This window comes from Achroia grisella, unplaced genomic scaffold (genome assembly GCF_030625045.1).
Source record: "Achroia grisella isolate CSIRO2021 unplaced genomic scaffold, CSIRO_AGI_Agris_v1 utg4116, whole genome shotgun sequence".
NCBI lineage: Eukaryota > Metazoa > Arthropoda > Insecta > Lepidoptera > Pyralidae > Achroia > Achroia grisella.
The window spans coordinates 1,257,265-1,273,942 of NW_026712845.1; the positions used below are offsets into that span (position 1 = coordinate 1,257,265).

At 32.3% G+C, this 16,678-nt stretch overlaps 3 protein-coding genes across 3 annotated transcripts in view; 2 read left to right on the forward strand and 1 right to left on the reverse strand.

Moving 5' to 3' along the window:
* Nucleotides 1–1,940: 1,940 nt before the first annotated feature.
* Nucleotides 1,941–5,979, forward strand: LOC131844647 (VWFA and cache domain-containing protein CG16868). Its single transcript, XM_059193582.1, has one exon. It carries the CDS (start codon nucleotides 2,152–2,154, stop codon nucleotides 5,731–5,733), a length of 3,582 nt encoding a protein of 1,193 aa, XP_059049565.1. The 5' UTR covers nucleotides 1,941–2,151; the 3' UTR covers nucleotides 5,734–5,979.
* Nucleotides 5,980–7,346: 1,367 nt separating this feature from the next.
* Nucleotides 7,347–13,365, reverse strand: LOC131844655 (la-related protein 7). Its single transcript, XM_059193593.1, has 9 exons — nucleotides 13,281–13,365; nucleotides 12,842–13,183; nucleotides 12,385–12,552; nucleotides 11,429–11,710; nucleotides 10,735–10,764; nucleotides 10,006–10,330; nucleotides 9,409–9,527; nucleotides 8,618–8,710; nucleotides 7,347–8,111 (listed from the first exon to the last, which is right to left on the reverse strand). The coding sequence occupies exons 2-9, from the start codon at nucleotides 13,154–13,156 to the stop codon at nucleotides 7,896–7,898; spliced, it is 1,548 nt and encodes a 515-aa protein (XP_059049576.1). The 5' UTR covers nucleotides 13,157–13,183; nucleotides 13,281–13,365; the 3' UTR covers nucleotides 7,347–7,895.
* Nucleotides 13,366–13,971: 606 nt separating this feature from the next.
* Nucleotides 13,972–16,678, forward strand: part of LOC131844648 (1-phosphatidylinositol 4,5-bisphosphate phosphodiesterase classes I and II) — a 39,664-nt gene continuing 36,957 nt past the window's right edge. Inside the window, exons 1-2 of the mRNA XM_059193583.1 lie at nucleotides 13,972–14,216; nucleotides 14,344–14,490. Coding sequence (XP_059049566.1) covers nucleotides 14,121–14,216; nucleotides 14,344–14,490 — 243 coding nt within the window. The 5' untranslated portion in view covers nucleotides 13,972–14,120. The remainder of the gene's footprint in view (nucleotides 14,217–14,343; nucleotides 14,491–16,678) is intronic.

Here is a 16,678-nt window from a genome sequence, read left to right on the forward strand (position 1 = left end):
AAGGAAAGGTCAACATCTTTACTGAATTATTGAGAACCTATAAACTATAAACCTTAGGCATTTAATATTAATTTCAACTTATGAAGGTGTTGTACAAGGTTTATAAAATTACTACCAATACAAGAATACGCCTGAATAATACGAGAAACATTTTTTTTATGTCTGGCAATGGTATGTTGCACCCGTTTGCGCTAACGCTTTACAAAATCGGTCTACCAGTGTAGGATTATAAAATGAGCATAAGATTAGGTCAATTAGCCCATTGTGAAATTATATCATCGGAAACGGCGTGGAGGTCAACCTTTGTACATTGTACATTTCTAGCAATGAGCCCATCAGTCCACATTACTGACCCCTTCTTCAACCCCTTCCCCCATTCAGAAATTATTTTTTTCTAAATGGATGATAATGGAATGGTACAGTGGAGGATGAAAAATATAGTTAGTTATCGGGACAAATTGAATTTGACATGGTACATTTCACAATTCAAAATTAGTAACAATCCCCTTCCCCCCAAAACTATAGACCGAGGTAAACTTTGTCTGCGTCCTCAGTATCACCTCAGCATTTCAGCCTACACTATTTTGGACTGACATATTAGACCTCCGGAATGACAATGGAAGTGTACCTGCCACGTACACACGGTCACGTGATTAAGTAACATCCGTGGTGCTATACACTATATTGACGATGGTTACCATTGAACCTTGATGGATGGGTGCTTACCATCCAGATGGCTTGCCATTTCGGTTACATAAAAAAATATAGTAGATATGAATTTTGCATTATTCAAAATTAGTTCCCTTTATGAACGAAATCGAATTCCCTTTATGTTCGAATCCATTTGTTTTAAAACTGAGTAGATTCTTTAATTCTTTTAGTCTTCTGAGAGTCGTAAACTTGTAAATTCATGTATTACATGAATGTGGGTACACGTTTTATGAATGAAGACGTAATGGTACCCGCCTATTCGAACGGCTTTCTTTGCTAGGGCACTAATAGATGATACGATAATAACAGACTTAGGTCCGCCAGCATTACTTAACGAATTAACCAGGATTTACCCACGATAATCTAACTAAGCTAACTTTATGCTCATCCTATTATCCTAAGCATAGCACAAACTGGTGCCAGTCAATGATCATCCATTAAAAATCACTATCATTGCCCTTCTATACACGTAAATTAGCAAATGTGCCATGGTCATTGTCATACATTAAAAGTTTGGATATATCTACTTGAGTTGTATACCTACTTTTGTGAGGGAAGGCCAAGGTCAAAGGTACGATGGAATGAAAATAAAAAGTCGACGTTCTGGGTATAGTGACTAATGATTAATCAGCATTTTTTGTGTAAATTTAATAAAATGTAGACAAGTATAGAAATATCGGTTAGTCTTTTTAATAAATAAAAATAAACTAGTCTTTTATAATTGTATATTAATATTATAAATGTAAGTGTCTGTCAAACTGTCCGTGTGTTTGTTATTTTTTCACATCTAAAAGACAGGAGGAATTTTAATTAAACTTAACATGAAGGTAAATTGTAACGTAAAGATGTACATACTTAGGCTATATATTTTCTCAAAATAGAAAAAGTCGCGGGAAACCGCTGGTTACCCATATACTTCCCAATCAATAGGACAGTTTATATGGAACAACAATGAGTTTAAATAAACCGGAATATGAGTACCGCTAAGTAAAACTGATAATTCCCTTATTAAAGTCCCTTTTTTTATTTAACATAATCTAGATATGAACTTTGAGATTGGTAGTTTTTAATGGTGTGCAGCGGTACAGACAATTTTCGAAACAACAGTTGGTATTTATTTCTGTAACAATTTTAACTTCTGTACTTACATACACAATCAAAAATTTTCATCTATCCAAAGCATTATCTAAACGCAGTCCGCCATTTTTTATTAAAACAAACAACAAAACGTCAAAACGTCACTTTTGGCTTTGATTTGTCGCTATCGAAGTATTATAGTTTATTTGAGAATATATCTCGATGTTTTTAGCTATAAAATACATTAAATGAAATTATTCTAATTAAGCAACATGGAAACTGTGTCACTCATGTATATTAAATATAACTACAAACAACAAAATGTGTGAATATCTATGAAGTTACCAAGATAATGTCCATACGATGGAGTATTTCTCACTGTTGTTGTTGATTACTAGTTTTGGAATTATTGATATATTTGCTGAAAATGATAACTGTACGAGAGCCAACATTCGTGGAGACTACAAGTTGTGTGTACGCAAATTGTCAGAATCATTGTCGACAAAATTCAACGAAATAGTTATTAACGAGCTCGGAAGCGAATACACGGCACATTTCGAAATAAGGTCAGCGCACAAAATAAACCACTACCCGGTGTCTGATAATGACACCTTGTTTATTATTGCCGATAAATTGAGCTACAAAATTTCAACTGCTGCAAACATACTGCAAGATATTATGAAAAATGTTACAGGTAGTAACAATACTCCGTCCTACACGCATCCGTGTCCATTCAACTCTATACGTAAGTCAGTGTTTATTAAAAGTTCCAGTGTCTACTATAATTTGCCAGTTGTGGACTCTACATCCAAGATAATGAGTAGATTTAAGGATTTAAAAGTTAAGAGACAGTATTTTTTGTCGCACATGGATTATGCAACTGATAAAGACTGCACAACCATGCCCCATTCACATTTACGGTATTTATACCATAGTGTTGTCCACCCTGAACCAAAACTTGTTGTCTTTATAATAGACAACAGTATGAGAGCAGATTCGTTACAACATGCTGTCAGTGTGGCCAAAGAGACAGCATATGCATTGCAGAGTACTGACTACATCGCATTGAAAATGACAAACACAACTGATTTTGTTAAATTTGAAGATAGTTGCAGTAATGATGGTGTGTCTGACTTAGGGAACGCTACAGAAAACAATAAACTACTACTGCGAGAGTATTTGGCAAGTTTAGATAATGCTCCATCAAATGTGTCCCCACTCACTATTAGTCAAGAGTTAAGTAACCTTTTGACACTAAAACCCTTGCCAAAAAATAAGTTATTTATTTTTTTAACTGATACAAAAGTATTAAAAAATGAAACATGGCTCAAAATATTTCCATACTCAAATGGTGACAATAATATGAAATTTGCAATAGGTTTAATATATGAGAACCAATCTGATAGAAATAGTTCATTAGGTATTCTCCATATTGATAAGTGGCACAATCACTCAACCAATCATTCTGTTATGAGGGTTCACATCAATGACAGTGGTGTCATTGGACAAGTTGCGTCAGCATTCATTTCATTGCTGCCTGGTAACTACAACAGTATGAAGTTGAAGGTCATAGGTCCCATTTGGGAAGCGACAGAAAGGGATTTCATGGTATCTCTAGTAATACCTACAATCAATGGTGTTTTAGGTTTAGATCTGTATTGGTCCGATTTAGCTGAAGATATTGTTTATTTTCAAGGTGTGAGTGTACAGAAGAGAGCATTTGTTATGGACTTTTCAGGCAAAGTTCTCATGCACACATATTTTCCACGACCTGAAATATCCTCTGAAAAAATTAAATTCACAACTCTAGAGAACATAGAAACTTATGATTTTATAAATATAGTAAAGCAGGAAATGTTATCCAATAGCCATGGTAATTTTACTATGACCAACCATAACTCAAGTAAATCTATTGTTTATTCCTGGAAATGGGTTGAGAATTTGTATATTGTGTGTATTGTATCTGAAAGTGGGGAACTCAGCAATCCCAATAAGACTAATATATATTTTACTAGAAGCAACAAAGAGATATTGTTTCATAGATTAGATTTATTTCCTCCAAAAACTGGTAAAGTTTGTAGACACTTTAAACAAATTGCAACTATAGACCAAGGCACAGTTTATTTAAGTCCATCTAGTTTTCAGTCACCATTCACATATCTGTATGATATGGGAGATGGTCAAGAAGCTGTTACTTACATGCAAAACTATTTGGCTTACCTGAAAAGTTTAGCTTATGGTTTGCTTTCTAATCCGGGACTAAAGAATGAAATTCAACAAGATGTTGGTTTCCTGAATCCTATCCTATCATTTTATAAAAGGCAGCATTTACATGGTGCTTATTCTAAGTATATAGTCAGAAGATATGCTGTCACAGACAGTGGTGTATTGGTTATGTTCCCTGGAACTGTTTTAGAGTATGATTATGAGCCTGTAAAGAGACCATGGTACACATATGCTGTTGAATATCCAGGTAAAATAATTTTAACTCCACCCAATTTAGATGTTGGTGGAGCAGGTTATATAGTGAGTATTTCATATGCAGTGAACAGTCCTATGCAACCAACAAAAGTAGTTGCAATGGATGTAACAATGGGTTTTCTTTATAAACTTCTCATTGATAGTTTTCCTTTATGTGCTTTGTCTTATGTGAAATGCTTTATCATGAATAATCGTGGTTACTTAGTTTCTCATCCTGGATTGATGGATCCCAACAGCTCTGGCCCTATAGAACAGCAACATATCACACACAAAGAGTCAATGATTGCTATAGATATGTTAAACCACAAAGGTTTCGTTACAAAGAGGTTGTGTAATAATTTTTATGATAAAACAATACAAAGGTTTTATGAATTTAATACATCATTACCAAATGTACTCTCTAATGTTGTGTCAGGTGATCATTGTGTTCATTATTATATAGCCGCAATTCCCGGTACAAATGCTTTCATTGGTCTTGTCAATGCATCTTGTAGTGTTGGTGCATTTTGTCCTTGTAGTATGGTGGATCGCCTCTGTCTTAACTGTAATCGTATGGAACAGACAGAATGTGAATGCCCTTGTGAATGTAGTTCTGAATTATATGAATGTCCTAATGCTAATGTTTCTAGATTCAACCAAGACATACCACTCTGTGGAATGATGCCAGAAAATAATAACCATAAATCCCACTATTTTAATAACTTTGCAGAAAATTTAAAAACATGCTTTGACTTTCAATGTGAAACCTATTTGACACATTCTTCTTGCCTGGGTGTGTTAGGTTGTGAATGGTGTCAAGTGGACATTGATGGCAGATCGCCACTGTCGGCTCCATTTTGTACATCGCAGTCAACATGTTTCAATGGAGTTTTAGGTGCACTAACTCCATATGGAGAAAGCACTTTTGGTCACGTAAATAGAGACGCGTTTGGCAACTATTCAGCCATAGGGCCAATTGCTGGGTGTATAGTGACTGTAAGTTTAGTCATAGCTGTAGCTATTTACTGTTATAGACAGAATGTCACTTCTGCTAGTTGCCATAATTTATATGTAGATGGTCCAGCCGAAACTTGGCACGAAGCAGACGTCCAAATGAGTCATTTACAATCTGAAGATATGCACGACTTATCTGGCCAGGATAAATTGTTACCCGCTATGGAAATAGAAGCTCCAATATCACCCTACAGGGTTGTAACCGGGTATAGACGAGCACATACTGCAGGTGGTTCAGATCATGGTTATTCAACCATGACCCCACATGAGGACTCTGAGGCAACTGGCTTCTCTGTGAATGATCCAATTGTTTTATCTGATGATACGAAGTCAGATGTAAGTTATCCTCTTCCAGCTAAAATAAAGCCTAGGTTGATAAAAGGTGGTGACTTAAGCATAACTGTTCTGCCTTGCGGCAAAAATAGCGTTATAGCTCCAGTTACTGTCCATAGACACATGGAAGCTTCCTAACAGTTAATTTATTTAAATTAAATCTACCTCCTCTGTAAATTATAAAAAATAATCTGTACAGTACATAATAAAATATACCTAATACTTACATTTAATTGTGATATTTATATATTTGTCATAAGTTTTTGATGTGTTTTGACAATCATGAATGTATTTTGTTATGAATAATTACACCCACTGATGTGACATTTGTAATTTTTTATAGGTAGTTAAATAATGCAAAATAATATTTTCTATTCAAAGATTGCCCATTTCTTTTTTTTTTAGTTTTTTACACTATTAGGTGCATACAGATTGTATATTGAGTATGTATCACTAGAAGTGATTCTTTATGTTAACTTAAGTTTTGTATATATTGTTACTAACGTAATGTCAACGCAGTTTGAGGTTTTTTAACAAAATATATGTATATAACTATTACAAATTTACAGAAGCATGAGTCTTTTATGAGAAATTAATATTAAAATTATGACTTAAATCGAACTGAAAAAAGCAATCATAGCAGTTGCAACGGTGGGTGTTTTAAATGTAATTAGTATCACAATAACTTAATTATGGTGCTCTTTTTTTGTGAATGTTCATTTTCTTCAACAATTTTAAATGTTTTTTATAGTTTTATAATAGTTAATTAAATTAAATTCATTAAACACAATTTATACTTACTGTGACTATTTCTCGTATACTTGTTTCTTGTTGTTTTTTTTATTGTAGTATAATTAATATCAAATATACATGTTTGTATACAATGTACTTATGTCCTATTGTCAGTATTGTATAAGATTAAAGGTATTAAGAGATTTAAGTTACTGGAACACTAAATCGGTGATTGTAACTTTTTTAAACACATGACATGTATTATTAAGTAAATTGTTACTTAATGTACATTAATTCCTACCTTATTTATAAATGTGCAAACATATTTTAAACTAAATCTTCAGATTATCTAGAATTTCTGTAAACGTGGACTGTTTACAAAATTTATACCTACAGCACAGGACAAATAAGGTTGTCTTTACAATATACAGGTTTCTAGTATAAGCTATGTTTTTATACTTGTACTTTATGTATTAGATTGTAAGTGAAATAGATTTTTAATAAATAATGTGCCAGTGCCTCCTGTATTGTTAAGTTACTTATTTTTAAAACGTATTTTTAAGACTGATTTCTATGTTGCATTTATTTGATGTAATAAATTTCTTTTTTAAAGAAAAAATATCTATTATTTATGTAAACTAAAATTATATGGATTTAAGCATAGTAAAGTGAACGAACTAGCATCTATATAAAAAATAAAAATAAATAGAGGTGCCCTATTGCACTGTTAGAGTAACTAATGTTATAAAAGAATATAAAAAGGAAATCCATTTGTATGATAACAAATAATAAATAAAAAATAATTCAATTAATTTATTTTCTTTTTTACCAACTATTTTACACATATTAATTCACTATATACAGCTCAGACTGATGAATGAAACCATTGACAATGTCGAATTAGATCCATTTTAAATGGAACAAAACAGTAATAATTTTCCCGAGTGCTATTGCATACGATGGATCGGTGGAATCCAGCTGCACCATTCGCAATCTCTATCTATCTTTATCTTAAACAAGCATACGGCCCATATGTATATTACTGTAGAATTGGTAACAGTAGATATCCCCCTATATTTTAATATTATAAATGTGAAAGTGTTGTTGCTGTCTGTTTGTCTATTTTTCATGATTATATTTCGAAAAAAAAAAAACTTGACATGAAGACAAGGTGTCGTTGACTAGACTATATTTAATATAAAAAAAAAACAGATGAATTCGCGGGTAACCGGTAGCATGTATACTCTTCGGATATCTATTCGCAGGAGTGCCGCGTTTTTGCTGTAGTCTAGTCATGGATGACAAGACGCAAGTGACAATTGAATATATTTGAACGTTGAAGAATGACACTTCTATTGTAACTAGCATATTTAGCAATACAAACCCATTGATTACCAAAAAGAACACAAACATTGTCATTCCTGTGATATCATTAATGATCTACAGTCCAGTTTGTTTTAAACTTTCAAGATTGTTAAGAAATGTATACATTATATAAATGGGATATTGCAGAACTCTTAACAGAAATATGTGGCAAGCCTTAGAATTGCGCACGCAATGGGTGTAGTTTATTCATCATCGAACCGTATATGTGTATGCGTGGGCTGCGGCGACGCGGGCGATGCGGGCCCGGTGTCGGCGGCGACGAGCGCAGAATGTCGTGCGACAAGCCGCGATTTACCGCGCGGCCGCTTACTCGCACGATTACTTTCCGCTCGCAACCATTGCTCCTCTTCCTCTGAGCCGGAGAGCGTTCGCGCGTGATTACTTGAGTTGGCGCAGTACTGAAATGTATATTGCTAGTTGAGATGGGAGGAAGTAAAAAGAGAGATGTCAGCAAAGCCCTTTGCTACATTTTTTTAATTGTAACCTCGGCTCGTACCAGTTAATTAAGATAGTTGATCATAAAAGTGAAATATTTTCTCAAAGGCACAGTCAAAATATATAATATTGAACTTTCATCTTACTAATATTATAAACGCGAAACTTTATGAGTATGAATAGAAAGATGTTTGTTACTGTTTCACGCAAAAACTACTGAAAGGATTTTGATGAAACTTTATAGTAATATAGTTTATACATCAGAATAACACATAGATTAAAAAGATATTATTTAAATCAGGCGCAATATATAATGATAAATGTCAAGTAAGTGTGCTGCAGACGAAATTAAGCGAGTCAGGTAGTAACAAATATATTGTAAAGTCGTGTTGGTTACTTCATAGGTTAAACAATCATATTCATGCTTCAAGTGTACTGCGTAATAAAAAAAATCAAACTGGTACAATACCTCGTCTGCAGCTTTTGCAGAATCGAATCGGATTATGACTTCCGATTGTCCTTCTTTGGCATCCACGTGCATAGCATGAATGTTGCTTCTAATCTGTAAATAAAATAAAAATAGTTTTCCTGATTAAGATCACAAACTACCGTTACATACATTACAGAAAAAACATCTATATTATTTTTGTTTTTTACTAGTTGTATACTAGTAAAAAACAAAGTACTGTTTTCATATTTATTTCTAAGGTTGTTAAGGTTTTCACAATAATAATATTATATCAGGACAATTTGGTCTTAGAGGTCTAGCGGTTAAGCACACCGCCTTACATCCGATGGTCGCGGGTTCGATTCCTCGCACTGCACAAATATTTGTATTCATTAGTATGATTCTTTGTATCAGTTTGGGTATTTTCTATGTATAATATGTATTTACGAAAAAATATATATCATCTAGATATATATTTTTAGAGCTGTGTATTAATAATAGACATATATAGATACTAAAGCTTATTATTAAAGACATATATAGATACATTTTAAATTGTAAATACATCCATAATGTTGATAGAAAACACCCAGACCGATACAAACAATCCTACTGAGTAAAAATGATATAAAATAATTGATTCGAGCCAGGAATCGAACCCGCGACTATAGGAAGTAAAGCAGTGAGGTAAACCGCTAGACCACCGAAGCCGTAATATCGTTAATGTTTACCCGAATGTTTATGTTTGCATACGACACCCTTGCGAAGCTTGTTATTTTAGTTTATAAATTAAAGAAAAACATTTTACTTACTGTTCTTTTAGTGAGTCTAACGTCTAAACATGGCTCGGTGAGAACTTCCTTAACGAAGACACCTGGTATTCTTTCGAATGGCACTATATTTTTGGTATCAGTCTCCACTGTGTTATTAACTGAAAATAATTGTTTATTATACACACAATATCCAATCTATTCCTTTTTTGTAACTGGTATTCTTTTTTATTATTGAGTAGTATTTTTTAGCTGAAGCCAACCACTTTCGACATACATGAACAGCACAACAAATATCTTATAGTATCATCATGACTTCCGTGGTACCCCTAATTGCATCCTGAGGACTCGATTAAGTCTCGTCATGACACCCTGTAATTTCATTGCCATATATCTCAATTTTTCTTTAAATTGAAACAACTTACAAAACAAGAGAGGCAGCATTGATAATACACATGCATATGACTCTCTACAAACACTAATTCAATAAGATTTTGAACAGGTGGGAGGCTCGGTGTAAGCTCATTTGCCTTAGTATTTCTTTGGAAATACAACCCCGCTGGAATTTAAGCTTGCTAATATACTGTATTAAGTTCTTTATTTTTTGTGAAGTGAATTTTTATGTGAATTAATTTATACCTGGCTCTGCGCCCACAGAAGAAGCCGCTGGCGCTGGAATGCTGGAGTAAAAGTGTCGTTTATTTTGCAGATTGGCCTTCATTTCCTTCATATACTTCCTCTGTAGATTCAAATATTTATTCCTTAGAGATTTCCACTCTGACTTCGAGAGAACTTGCAGTCCCCATAATGCACCCTTGGGTGCTTCATTTTTGTTTGAGTTGTTTTTCCCTTTACTTTCTCCAGCTGTCCGTTTTCTCAACTTATTTATAGACTGATTTTCATCTTTACTTTCATCGTGACTTATCAACTCATCTTTACAATCACTATCTACTGGCTTGCTTTCCTACAATAAAATATAATAAGAATATCAAATTATACATACTTTTTTAAACCAACTGCAAGTAGTTAGTCAGTCTTACAAGTTACTTGACACAAGTGTTGTAAATCTAGAAAAAATCATTCATTCATTCCCTCAAACACTGACTTGGGGTTGATTATGGGCATGGTTCTTACCAAAATATCATTTTACTTTTGTCAACCCTAGAGTATCTATGGTCTGGTTAGTGACTTCTTTGTTTATCTTTTTTGTAAGTTCTATTGTTATAAGTATAGCATCCAGATCATGAAAATGCTTGTAGCTATAAGATCACAATTTTGAATTCACTTTTTAACATGTTATTTATTATCTGTGCCCAATAAGCAGTTATTACTGTTATTATAGTAAAATACAATTAAAATAGTACTCACAGTTGGTGTCAAAATACTCTTATTTTCATCCTGAAATTAAAACAATGTAAGTAATTATAATTATCTGTGTATTTATTTTATTTATTTATTTAATTAACACAATATAAACTTACAGCTAATTGCCAACACGTTTATATTTTATAACTATTTATACTACTTAAAATTATATTTTATTAATTATGGAAGGCAAGGCTTCTGTATATACGTCAGCATCTTGGACCTTACCTAAAAATAAATTTAATAATTGCAATGCTCTCATAGTGGGAGAATTGCTAGCGTGGCTTGTGCGTACCGACGCGATTGCAAACAGTCGGACACGACGACGGGTAACACTTCTCACGTAATTCAGTGGGATATTGAATCCTATCCGTTCTACAATGTATAATACATATGTATAAACATATAATGTGTGATTAAATCTATACACAGGGAGTCAAAACATAGCTGGTCATTAACAAATTTACTATTATATTTATACAGTATACATTTTATTATGTCTTTTTTGATCTCCTTACACATATAATACATATTGTAAAATTGTATGGTTTGATGTTGATCTAAATAGATTGCCTTTTATACCTCATAGTGTTATAATTGTGTTTCTTAAATATATTTCTGGTATATTAAAGTGTTCAAAAATAAATAAGAACCATACAATATTGTATAGTATATAAAAAGAAATAATTCAACTTACACTAGGAGTTACCACTGTTTTTTCACTATCAGACTCCTGTTCCAAACTCTTTTGGAGCTTTTTGTCCTTATTCTTCTTACTTTTCTTCTTTGGTGGTTCACCATCTCCCTTTTCATCTTTATTATCAGACCCAATATCTATAGGTTCCTCCATCGAAAACATCTTAATGGATGATAGTTCCTCAGGAGGCATGTATGTGGGTAGTTTGCACCCCATCTTGGTGAATGCATGGATACACTTTTGTGCATCTTCTGGCTTATCAAATTCTATAAAGCCATAACCCTGTAACATAATAATTATAAGCATTCATAAGTATATCTGGCGTAATCAGACCTATTGTTGACTGTAGATATGGGAAGGCATCCACATTTTATGAATACATTTGAATCCAATGCAGTAGGCATTGGATTCAAATGTACATATAAAATGCATAGGAGCCTACCTATCTTACTTACTTGTTACATTAGTCCCAAGTATAGTGTAATAGCTATTTTATTTTTTGTATAGATAAGAAAGTACATTATGTTTGATTTTATTTTAAGGTATACTATGTGAATTTATATATTTAAGCCTATGTGGTCTAACAGTTTAGCATACCACTTCACTTCTAACTACCTACCTAACTACCACTACACTTCACTTTTCTTCTTGTCATGGGTTTGATTCCTAGGATGGTACAAACATGTTTTTACAAAAAAAAAAATTAAGTTTTCCATCAGTTGTCTAGTACCCATAACACAAATTCTGCTTATAATGAGACTAGATGGTATCACTCTATGAATTGTCCTAGGTTATTATTAATATTATTATATTATAAAGAATATTCTCTCTTTTTTGTTGATTCATATAATTTGTACCTTACTGGACTAATAAATGTTTGATTAGTATGTCTAAACATATGCATACTACTATGTATATATACTAGTAGAGATAGAATAATTAGAAAAGTGCTTTACCTTAATTCTTTGAGAGTTTTTGAATTTTGGCAATGAGATATAGGCTACATGTCCATATTCAGAAAATACTCTTTGCAACCACTCCCTGCTTGCCGTGACTGGTATAGACTCCACATACACTGTTCTCTGGTCTGCGTCATATGGAAGAAATGGTGTTTGTCTTTTAACCTGGAGAAAAGTTATTTTTATATAAAAAATATTTTGTCACCTTTGAGGCTTCTTTTCCTTAGTATTTACTAGGATTCACATCAAACATTGGAAATTTCAAAAATTGCAACATAGCATTAAATATTCATATAAAAAAAAAATGTATGTTTGTTTCTAATGGATAAAGTAAACAATGTTTTATTTTAAATTCTTTTACCCTTATGCAGGTACATTTTCAGTGTGTAAAATAATACGGTATTACCCGCGAGTAGTGTATGAGCCTATAGGTATGAAATTAAAAAAAAATTACCTTTGTTTTGTCATCAGACAATTCAAGCAAAGTGGAATGTTTCATTGCCTTCACTATATCATTCATATCTTGTGTCATTGATCGAATTTTGTTAAACTTAAGGAAAACTTCAACCGGCACGTAAGGGTCAGTTTTTACAAGTTCTCCTAAAAATCTATCCTTAGCTATGTTTGCGTCACTGAAGTAAAATTCCATTTGCTTTAATATGTTCTCATATAATTGTTTCTTGCGATGCCGTACTCGTTTTCTAGGACTGGTATCGAGTTTGGTCTCACCAGTGTCGCCGGTTACTTTTGCAACTTCTAAGTCCGACATTGTGATTGTAAACAAATAACTTCTAACCTAAAATTTATAAATATAATAATATATATAATTATAAAATAGATTATTATATAAATAAAAATATTAATATAATATAATATGTTCTTCACGAAATAACCTTTATTTATATGCAAAATAAAAATGTTTATTTCTGTTATTTTATCTCATTGCCGCCGCAAAAAATGAAATGTTTTACATTGACATTACACGATATTGCATTTCAATGTCAAATTGGCATTGACAAACCACTGGACTGACATAGTTATCCCAAGAAGGCGTAGTTTGGGGCCTCATTGCAAACTCCTTAATCTCGGATAATAACTCTTGGGGACTAGACGAATAATATGATAAAGACACCACACACCTTCGAATATTATAATATAAATAAATTTAAGTTCTTTAACACTAATAAAAATGCTCCTTGTAATGCGTTATTAAACATATTTTGGCGGCCTCGGTGGTCTTAGGTTTAGGAAATCGCTTTACTTCCGATGCTGCTTACTTTGGGACTAGATGGCGTTGTGTGAATTGTCCACGTCGCGTTGTCTGCATGAACTATTTAATAGTTTCTTGAAATCCGTGGCGTGATATGACATTATAGTGACATATTATATTTCTAATCTGTGCATTACCACCATAGAGTAATTATATAGCTGACACCGATTATGGATGAGTTTATGACTTCAGTGTATGTTTTCTGGTTCGTCTCCGTGATTAGGAGGGCAAAAATCGTTGTTTATTAATCATTTTAAATGTGTACTTAATCCTAATGCTGTTCTAATATGTTCATTGTTATTTATGTAGCCTCTTACTACCGTTTGTGCGAGTTTGTCGGGTGTGTTTGTTCATAATGTACCATCGTTAGATTTCCCAGATATATTTGTGCACAAAAAGAAAGATGACAGATATTATCTGCAATAGTGGCATTGTATCCGCTTAATTGTGTTTATTATTCGCGATGACTACAAGCACGAGATCTGCTAACGTAGGCTTGAAGCCGATCGAAGTGTCAAAGGCTTTGCAAGAGGGAGAAAAATTCATAAAATGGGATGAGGTGAGTTCGTACTATTCTTTTGAGTATTCGATATAAAATTTCACATTTCTTAATTATTATGTATTAATTCCATATCAAGAGCTTTTATTTCATTATATTTGACTTATTGTGATCTTGTTTCCAATAGGATTCTGGAAATGGTTTACCAGTCACTCTTCGTGTGGACCCTAAAGGTTTCTTCCTATTCTGGACTGATCAAAATTTAGAAGTGGAAATGCTGGACATTGCTACTATTAGAGATGTGAGAACAGGTGTTCATGCCAAAGTCCCTAAAGTGAGTAACCATTTATTGTCTTGTCATGATTTAAATTTGATATCTATTTTTAATATACAACAACTTAACATTTTAAAATTAAAATATATGCTCAATGAAATTGTGTGTATGTCTCAATGTATTTTTATATATAAATACCAATTGAAAGGTATAATTTGAAATATTTATTCTCTTAACTCTCTAAACTTATACCTACTACCTCTAATATGAGTTTTTGAGAAAAAGAGAAATGTAATAAATAATATTTTACTAATATGGTATGTTTTGCCAGAGAACTTAATTATTTGTCTTAATTATTTTTGTAATCATAATTAATACATATATGTATTATTTCAAATAATTGATGTTTTTTTATTATTAAAACTAATTATGCCATAAATTTATTATGGGAGTATTAGAAAACCTATTGACATTATGTAAGTAACTCTTAACTTAGATTACTTAACTTCTATTTTAATATTTCTTTTCTTCCTTTAGTGAGTCTTGAACAAATTAAAAAAAATAGTTTGAAACATTTTTTGTGAAGTTGGTAGTTCACTAGATTATTTAAAATAAAAAAATATATTTTGCTATAGTTTATTGTGTGGTTGAAAGTGTGTATACAGAAGTACCTATTTTGTACATATTTATATTTATGTGAGATAACATATCTAATAATAGTTTTCATATTATATTTTCAAATCTATCTCCAATAGAGAATTTGTCTATACCTGACTGTCATGTAGAAATAAAGTTATAACTAAAAGTTTGTTTTAGTGAGCAGAATTAGAATACTTGAATCTATAAAATTTATAATTGATCACAAAAAATTGTTTTTATTGTGATTATGATCATCAAGATATTGGTGTAATGATATCAATACAAATTACATGACTATGATGTGTTAAGAATAGCTGTCTGCTGATTAACATCTGTAAATTTTGAAAATTTATATACATAAATGAGTTTTTGTTAGTGAGTAATGAAAAGCTATTTATTTTAAAAATATTTATTTATTTGTAACACTTGAATGTTGTAGACATTAAAAAGTAAAAAAATATTGAATATAAAATCAAATAAGTACTGTTGTTGTGTGTTAATGTTTATTTTGAGAGATTTAAGGAGATGATTTTGTGCATTACATTGCCAAGTGTCTAATCATAAATATATGATTTAGTCATTTGGCAATGATCTAAAAAATGTGTGCTCTAAATCAAATGCTGGGTTTCTATCTGTCTATGTATGATATAATTTGTTATTATTCTGAATATGGGAGGCCCCTGTCATCATCTAGTTGCTTCAATTGTGTACAGGCTAGAATTTGAAGGATCAAAGGCATTATATGTTTTAGTTTAACGCTGGTACTATTAGTAAACATTTTGACAACAAATCTCCTGGCATTTCAACAAGTGTCCTGTTTACATTTATATTGTTTTTTTTGTTGTTCAAACATAGATAGTTGGCAACCCTAATAAAAGGCTCGCAATCGCGGCTAGTCGCTTAAAACTAAAGCGAGATGAATGGGTTGCGATTTTATTGCATGATTATTTACTTCCGTTGTTCACACAGCAGTGCCGCTTATTACAGCAATCTAGCGGGATAGGCGATGTAGGAAGTAGTGTAGTTAATGTATTCCTAGTCACTGTATAATATATGTAATATAGTTTCAGTGAACTATTAATATCCAAAGAACACTATTAGGGGCCTTTCATAAATAACGTTACAAGATAAGAGGCAGGAAAGTGGGCGACAAATTGTGACGAGTTCTAAATTTCGTGACGTCATTCAAAACCTAATTTCCGAACGATAAAATATTTTCAATACAATTTGTGACGTCACACTAGGAAGGGGGTTCACGAATGTGACAAGATTGGGTGGAGGGGTAAATATCCTGATATTTATGTCACGATATTTCTGGATGACTCATTAAGTATCCCGCTTCTCCGTTGCATATGTATGATGTTCATTATTTTCCTAGACAGCTCTTACCTGGTTATGAAGTTAATTGGTGATGAAATTTTTCTTATTTCATCACTAGAACAAGATATAATGAACATCTATTATGTCTATGAGTAAGATACTACAACACCAGAAACTAATGAATAGATTATTGTCTATTAACTATTTTCCTTTTGCCTTTTTTATTAGTCTTCCTCTCATCTCTAATTATTATTTTAATGACGGATAATTAAGACTGTCGCGACCTCGT